The sequence below is a fragment of the Ictalurus furcatus genome, chromosome 13 (genome assembly GCF_023375685.1).
Source record: "Ictalurus furcatus strain D&B chromosome 13, Billie_1.0, whole genome shotgun sequence".
NCBI lineage: Eukaryota > Metazoa > Chordata > Actinopteri > Siluriformes > Ictaluridae > Ictalurus > Ictalurus furcatus.
In genome coordinates, this window is record NC_071267.1 from 26395739 (window position 1) to 26403838 (window position 8100).

At 42.8% G+C, this 8100-nt stretch overlaps 1 protein-coding gene across 5 annotated transcripts in view; it reads right to left on the reverse strand.

Moving 5' to 3' along the window:
- Window positions 1-523: 523 nt before the first annotated feature.
- The window catches only part of neurl4 (neuralized E3 ubiquitin protein ligase 4), a 20931-nt gene continuing 13354 nt past the window's right edge, over window positions 524-8100 (reverse strand). For 3 of the 5 annotated variants that reach the window (XM_053639286.1, XM_053639282.1, XM_053639284.1), the window contains 6 exons: window positions 8005-8098; window positions 6014-6121; window positions 5787-5931; window positions 5318-5430; window positions 5037-5199; window positions 524-3483 (listed from right to left, as the gene is read on the reverse strand). In XM_053639286.1, coding sequence (XP_053495261.1) covers window positions 3279-3483; window positions 5037-5199; window positions 5318-5430; window positions 5787-5931; window positions 6014-6121; window positions 8005-8098 — 828 coding nt within the window. In that variant the 3' untranslated portion in view covers window positions 524-3278. The remainder of the gene's footprint in view (window positions 3484-5036; window positions 5200-5317; window positions 5431-5786; window positions 5932-6013; window positions 6122-8004; window positions 8099-8100) is intronic. The other 2 variants (XM_053639283.1, XM_053639287.1) reach the window with 1 other exon arrangement.

Sequence of the window (8100 nt, forward strand, 5' to 3'; positions counted from 1 at the left end):
GAAGGTGGAGGAGCACAAGGGCTCTAACATCCACCAGCTCTGTGATGTCATCATGGAGGAGTGGAAGAGGACTCCAGTGGAAACCTGTGAAGCTCTGGTGAACTCCATGCCCAAGAGGGTTAAGGCAGTGCTGGAAAATAATGCTGGCCACACAAAATATTGACACTTTGGGCCCAATTTGGACATTTTCACTTAGGGGTGTACTCACTTTTGTTGCCAGCGGTTTAGACATTAATGGCTGTGTGTTGAGTTATTTTGAGGGGACGGCAAATTTACACTGTTACACAAGCTGTACACTCACTACTTTACATTGTAGCACAGTGTCATTTCTTCAGTGTTGTTACATGAAAAGATATAATCAAATATTTACAAAAATGTGAGGGGTGTACTCACTTTTGTGAGATACTGTATATATATATCTATTTATTTATTTATTTATAAATATCTGTTATCTATGACCATACCAACTCTTCCAACACGAAGACGGACGACTGTCGCTGTAAAAGGAAACTCCATCAGTGTGGGGAATGTTAGCTAGGCGTGTTAGTATATATAATCGGATGTATTCGTTTCTGTGTAATAACGGGTGCCAGTAATTCCGGAGTTGACTCTTCATGGACGAGACTCGACAAAGACTCTCATATGATGGTGTGAAACTGTTGTTGTTTTTTTTAATATATGTACACATTTTTATTTTCTTACAAATCAGGAAGATAATATTAGTGTTATGTAACAGCCTGTACAACATAATGAAATACAAATAAAACATGAACAAATAATACAAAGTAATGATTGAAAAAACAACGACGACAACAGAAAAGCAGCAAACGGGCCAACATGAACCCCAAGTGAGAGTGTGTGTGTGTGTGTGTGTGTGTGTGTGTGTGTGTGTTTGTTTCACATTTCAGTTGTATAGCAAGCATATGATCAGACACGGCCCTTGGCGACGAGGTGGGTGTAAAACTTCCACTCAAGTAGTTTGTAGTTGGCAACAAAAATCCGTTATTTATTTATTTATTTATTTATGTTTATTTTATATTAGATATGTTTTTTGGAGAGAGAAAACCTCTCTAGTTTCAATTGCTGACACTATTTAAAAAAAAAAAAAAAAAAAAAAAAAAAAAATAGTAATAAGGGCTTGAACCTGTGCAAGTGATGGTAAACATTTATAAAAAAAAATAAAATAAAAAAAAAACCCAGTGTAAACTCAAAACATCTTAAACTTCATTTCCCAAAATGCCTTGCGACAGGATTTACGCTTTCTTGAACGATTTTTACATTCAACATTTTCAAAACACTAGAGCACAGGAAGGAGTAAGAGAGAGAGAGAAGGGGGGTGTAAATATTTACGAGCAGAAAGGCTTTCTAATTCTTAGTAACGTTGAGACGGGAGATCCTAAAATTTTAAAAGCGGTGTCTGCATGTGGAGACGTGTTTTATCAAATAAAATGAGTAGCTTGGGGTCTGAGAGGTGTGGATCCCCGCTGAACTCCAGTTCGTAGCGTTTCCCGCGTCCGTTGATGAGCAGAACCGGAGTAAAGGATGCGAAGAAGAAGAAAAAAAAAACGGGCCACGGGTTCCGCCCTACACAAGCCGAGGAGGGTGAAAGACGACGTGATTTTTGATTTGTTGTTGTTTTTGTTAAACGGGACTCGAGGAGTAAAAATGTAATACTGTGTGTGAGCCTTAAAACGTTCTCCTGTGTGAAGTGGAACACGAACAGCACACCGGATACCCGGCCTCTTCCTCACCCTCGCTTCAAGTCTTTTTCCTTGGGGTTTTCTTTTCTTTTTCTTTTCTTTTTCCACGCTGTACATTATTTTCTTCCCCAACAGAGGGCTTCGTGTAGCTCCAGGTGGATTTGTTCATTTGTCTCTTACCAACAGGTTTCTTTGTTTTTGTGGTTTTTTTGTTTTTTTTTTTAAATGAAGAAGAAGAAGAAAACGCTCACAGGATCCAGGGCTGTGCTATGAGGAGGTGACTGGAGTCCAACCTTCTTTAACGGATAGAGAGAGAGAGAGAGAGAGAGAGAGAGAGAACAAAAGAGTGAGAGAGAGAGAGAGCATGAGAGAGAGAGAAAGAACAAAAGAGAGAGAGAGAGAGAGAGAGCATGAGAGAGAGAGAGAGCATGAGAGAGAGAGAGAGAGAGCATGAGAGAGAGAGAAAGAACAAAAGAGAGAGAGAGAGAGAAAGAACAAAAGAGAGAGAGAGAGCATGAGAGAGAGAGAGAAAGAACAAAAGAGAGAGAGAACAAAAGAGAGAGAGAGAGAGCATCAGAGTGAGAGAGAGCATGAGAGAGAGAGAAAGAACAAAAGAGAGAGAGAGAGAGAGCATGAGAGAGAGAGAGAAAGAACAAAAGAGAGAGAGAGAGAGCATGAGAGTGAGAGAGAGAGAGCATGAGAGAGAGAGAAAGAACAAAAGAGAGAGAGAGAGCATGAGAGAGAGAAAGAACAAAAGAGTGTGAGAGAGAGAGAGAGCGAGCATGAGAGCGAGAGAAAGAACAAAAGAGAGAGAGAGAGAGAAAGAACAAAAGATAGTGAGAGATAAAGACAGAAAAAAGAGGGAGAGAAAGAGAGACAGACAGAGAAAGGGGTGGTTAGAAAGATATTGAAAGAAAGAACGAGGGAGACAAAGACATGAGAGAGAGGAAGGAAGGAAGGAAGGAAGGAAGAAAGAGCGAGAACAAACAACTGTAAGACAGATAAAAATGGAGAGAGATATTGAAAGAAAGAAAGAAAGAAAGAAAGGGAGACAGAAAGACAAAGAGAGAGAACAAAAGACAGTAAGAGAGAGAGAGAGAGAGAGAGAGAGAGAGAGGAAGGAAGAAAGTGAGCGAGAGAACAAAAGACAGTAAGAGATAAAGGCAAAGAGAAAGAAAGAGGGAGAGAGACAGAAATAGATGGTTGGAGAGATATCGAAAGAAAGAGTGAGACAAATGACCGTGAGAGACAGAAAGACAAAGAATAGATGGACAGAGAGATACTGAAAGAAGGAAAGGGAGAGAACTGAGAAAGAGAGAGAGAGGGAGAGAAAGAACAAAAGATAGTGAGACAGAAGGAGAGAGAGCGAGAGAGAGAGAGAGAGAGAAATCACTTGCTGGGGTCTGAAACATAAAGTGCAGGAAGTGTCTCCCAAAAAAGACCACCTTCAAATAAAAGAAAAATGGAGAGAGAGAGAACGGAGTTTAACTTCATTTCTCTGAAGCAGGACCAGCAGCCTGAGTGCGCTCTCTCTCTCTCTCTCTCTCTCTCTCTCTCTCTCTCGCTCTCTCTCATCCTTCACTCCACGCGGATGAGCAGGCCGTACAGCAGGGTTCCTCCTTTCTCCTTGGTGATCCACTCGATCTCCGTGTTGTTGAATCGGGGATCCAGTGGCTCGCTGATGCCCAGAGACTGAGGCCCGACCTTGTAGGAGCCGGGACGCACGCACACCTGGAATCCCACCTGGGCGTGATGACAGCGCAGGGAGCGAGGGTCACGGAATCTGCAGCACAGAGACACAACAAGACACGGATTACACACGGCCACGCTTCCCGAACCTTCCACCCTCGACCTAGACGTACATACACACTCAACGGGACGGTGTGATCGCTCAACTGTTACAGAGAGAGAGAGAGAACGAGAACGCGAGAGAGACATCAAACAAACATGGCTTCCAAAGGGAGGAAGAGTATGCTGTGACTGTAAGACAGGTGAGGGTGAGACAGAGGAGCACTTTCTCCTTCAACGTCATACCGTTCATATCACAAGAGAAAAACACCTGGAAAAATTTCTCTCCGCTCTTACCGCAGTCTTCCGAGGCCAAGTACTCTGAATTGAAATTGAGAGAGAGTGTGGTAGATAGAGAGAGAGAGAAAGAGAGAGACAAAATGAGAACGAGAGAGTAAGACTGAGAGAAAGAGAGATGAAGAGAGAGAGACAGAAAGAAAGAGAAAGAAAGGGTGAGAAAATGAGAACGAGAGAGTAAGACTAAGAGAAAGAGAGAGACAGAAACAAAGAGAAAGGGAGAGAAAACGAGAACGAGAGAGACAGAAAGAAAGAGAAAGGGAGAGTAAATGAGAACGAGAGAGTAAGACTAAGAAAGAGAGAGACAGAAAGAAAGAGAAAGAAAGGGTGAGAAAATGAGAACGAGAGAGTAAGACTAAGAAAGAGAGAGACAGAAAGAAAGAGAAAGGGAGAGAAAATGAGAACGAGAGAGTAAGACTAAGAAAGAGAGAGACAGAAAGAAAGAGAAAGGGAGAGAAAATGAGAACGAGAGAGTAAGACTAAGAAAGAGAGAGACAGAAAGAAAGAGAAAGAAAGGGAGAGAAAATGAGAATGAGAAAGAGAGATGACGAGAGAGAGACCGAAAGAAAGAGAAAGGGAGAGAAAATGAGAATGAGAGAGTAAGACTGAGAAAGAGAGAGACAGAAAGAAAGAGAAAGAAAGGGTGAGAAAATGAGAATGAGAAAGAGAGATGATGAGAGAGAGACCGAAAGAAAGAGAAAGGGAGAGAAAATGAGAATGAGAGAGTAAGACTGAGAAAGAGAGAGACAGAAAGAAAGAGAAAGAAAGGGTGAGAAAATGAGAACGAGAGAGTAAGACTAAGAGAAAGAGTGACGAAGAGAGAGAGACAGAAAGAAAGAGAAAGGGAGAGAAAATGAGAATGAGAGAGTAAGACTGAGAAAGAGAGAGACAGAAAGAAAGAGAAAGAAAGGGTGAGAAAATGAGAACGAGAGAGTAAGACTAAGAGAAAGAGTGACGAAGAGAGAGAGACAGAAAGAAAGAGAAAGAAAGGGAGAGAAAATGAGAACGAGAGAGTAAGACTGAGAAAGAGGGAGAAAAAGAAAAATAGAAAGGGGAGAGATAAAGAGAGAGACTGGCAGACAGAGAGAAAGAGACAGAAAGAAAGGGTGAGACTAGGAGAAAGAGAGAGAGAGAGAGAGAGAGAGAGAGAGAGAGAGAGAGAAAGCACGAGTGAAATGTAAAGGTAAATTCGATGTTGGTTACAATAACGTTTCCAGACCTGCCCTTACTTCCAGCCTGATGAGGACTTACTGCACTTTAGGGGCGAAGACCTCGAGGCCGGAGTAACGCATGGTGGGGGAGAGGTGCACGCGGGGGATCTCCCTCTCGGGGGCGCTGTTCTCCTCCGGCTCACTGTAGCTGCCGTGACCCTCCACCTTCAGCGGGGACGCCGAGAACACGGACGACGTGTCTGCTGAAGAGGAACAGCAACACCATTCATTCCTCTCCTGTTCACCATGCACCGTGCGCGTGTGTGTGTGTGTGTGTGTGTGTGTGTGTGTGTGTGTGTGTGTGTGTGTATGTACACTGACCTGGTAGAAGCTGGCTGTGGTCCAGCGTACGGCGCAGAGACCCCACACTCGTCCCATGGTACGCGATGTGCCACTTCTTATAGGAGTTCGATACGTCACAGTGCGGCTTTATCCTGTAACCCACACACTCATACATCAATAATACACCCAAAGAGTCTTTCCACCTTCCTGAAAGCCCCGCCCACTTCCTCCCATCTCATCTGCGCTCCATATTCGCACAGGCCCACTCACTTTCTGCCGTGAGTGGAGAATGTCAGGAAGGAAGGAAAGGTAAAAGAAAAAAGAAAGAACAGATAGACTGACAGAAAAAAAATTTAAACCAAGAAAGGGGAAAAAAATAAAAGTAAAATTAAAAAATTAAGAAAGACAGTTGGAAAGAAGTATCAAGAAAGAACAATAGAGATAGATAGATAGATAGATAGATAGATAGATAGAATGTGTGTGTGTGTGTGTGTGTGTATGGACTGACCGCAGGGCGAAGCGGCACCAGCCGAAGGGCAGAGCGTAGTCCCGGGGCGGTTCTCCGCGTTTGTAGTAGGCCTCGTCCCCGCGCAGCTTGTGGCAGGACTCGCAGTAACACAGGTTGTACTTGGCGTCCTGGTTGAAGTACGCGTCTGAGGGACAGAGAGCAGGTGAGCAGGTGAGACACTAACAGAACCGCCGGTGTAGAGGAGATAAAGAAGCAGCAGCTCTAACCAGGCAGTGTGAGCAGGTCCTTAAATCTGGAGCAGAGAGCCTGGTACTCGCACGTCTTATTGGGGTTGACCTCAGGAGGAGGCGTCCAGCACACACTCTCCTTTATTCCTGAAAAATAAAAAGACCTTCTTTTTAAAATTCCAGTCGGAACGAAGCGCAGCGTTTCCTTCCACGATACGACGCAAAGCGGAACCCCTGCAGATTACAGATCTTACAGAACTTCATAACGGGATCTGTTTATAAATACGCGACCACGCACCTCTGTGAATTAAACGCCCAAAGATCTCAACACCTGCCTGCGAATATAAAGCTGACCCAAACATCACTAAACCTTTTATTTATTTATTTATTTAACCAAGTGATCGAGTGTTCAGATTAGTACAGAAGATAAATCAGAATTCTGAGTGACCCTGTTACGAACACTCCAAAACTCACGGATAGATGAATGGATGGATGGATGGATGGATGGATGATGGAGAAAGAAACAGAAGGAATAAAATAAAAAGAACGGTAGACGGATAGATGAATGGATGGATGGATGGATGATGGAGAAAGAAAGAACAGAAGGAATAAAATAAAAAGAACGGTAGATGGATAGATGAATGGATGGATGGATGGATGGATGATGGAGAAAGAAACAGAAGGAATAAAATAAAAAGAACGGTAGACGGATAGATGAATGGATGGATGGATGGATGGATGATGGAGAAAGAAAGAACAGAAGGAATAAAATAAAAAGAACGGTAGATGGATAGATGAATGGATGGATGGATGGATGGATGATGGAGAAAGAAAGAACAGAAGGAATAAAATAAAAAGAACGGTAGACGGATAGATGAATGGATGGATGGATGGATGGATGGATGATGGAGAAAGAAACAGAAGGAATAAAATAAAAAGAACGGTAGACGGATAGATGAATGGATGGATGGATGGATGATGGAGAAAGAAAGAACAGAAGGAATAAAATAAAAAGAACGGTAGATGGATAGATGAATGGATGGATGGATGGATGGATGATGGAGAAAGAAAGAACAGAAGGAATAAAATAAAAAGAACGGTAGACGGATAGATGAATGGATGGATGGATGGATGGATGGATGATGGAGAAAGAAACAGAAGGAATAAAATAAAAAGAACGGTAGACGGATAGATGAATGGATGGATGGATGGATGATGGAGAAAGAAAGAACAGAAGGAATAAAATAAAAAGAACGGTAGATGGATAGATGAATGGATGGATGGATGGATGGATGATGGAGAAAGAAAGAACAGAAGGAATAAAATAAAAAGAACGGTAGATGGATAGATGAATGGATGGATGGATGGATGGATGATGGAGAAAGAAAGAACAGAAGGAATAAAATAAAAAGAACGGTAGACGGATAGATGAATGGATGGATGAATGGATGGATGATGGAGAAAGAAAGAACAGAAGGAATAAAATAAAAAGAACGGTAGACGGATAGATGAATGGATGGATGAATGGATGGATGATGGAGAAAGAAAGAACAGAAGGAATAAAATAAAAAGAACGGTAGACGGATAGATGAATGGATGGATGGATGGATGGATGATGGAGAAAGAAAGAACAGAAGGAAGGAAGGAATACAAATTTTAAAAAAAAGGTAGATAGAAATTAAAAGAAAAAGAATGAATAGATAGACAGATCAAGAAAGAAAGAAAGAGAACAGAAGGAATAAAAATAAAGAAAAAGTAAAAGAGAGGAAGTAACCGGGAACAGGAAACCAAAATGACGTGTTTTTCACGAGTCCGAGTCCAGTCTCGAGTCAGCCGTTCATGAGTCCGAGTCCAGTCTCGAGTCAGCTGTTCCCGAGTCCAGTCTCGAGTCAGCCGTTCACGAGTCCGAGTCCAGTCTCGAGTAATTTTTTTGCGAATTAAGTGCGACTCGAGTCTCCATCTCTGGTATAATGTATACGCAGCTCAGAGGCGAGTCCGAGGCGAGGCGAGGTGAGAGAACGTTCACTCACCGTCCACCATGTCGGCCTTCTCCATGTCGCCCTGGCAGCGTGCGTCTCCGCTCTCCGCCCCCACGGCCTCCATATGGCTGGTCACTATGGTAACCT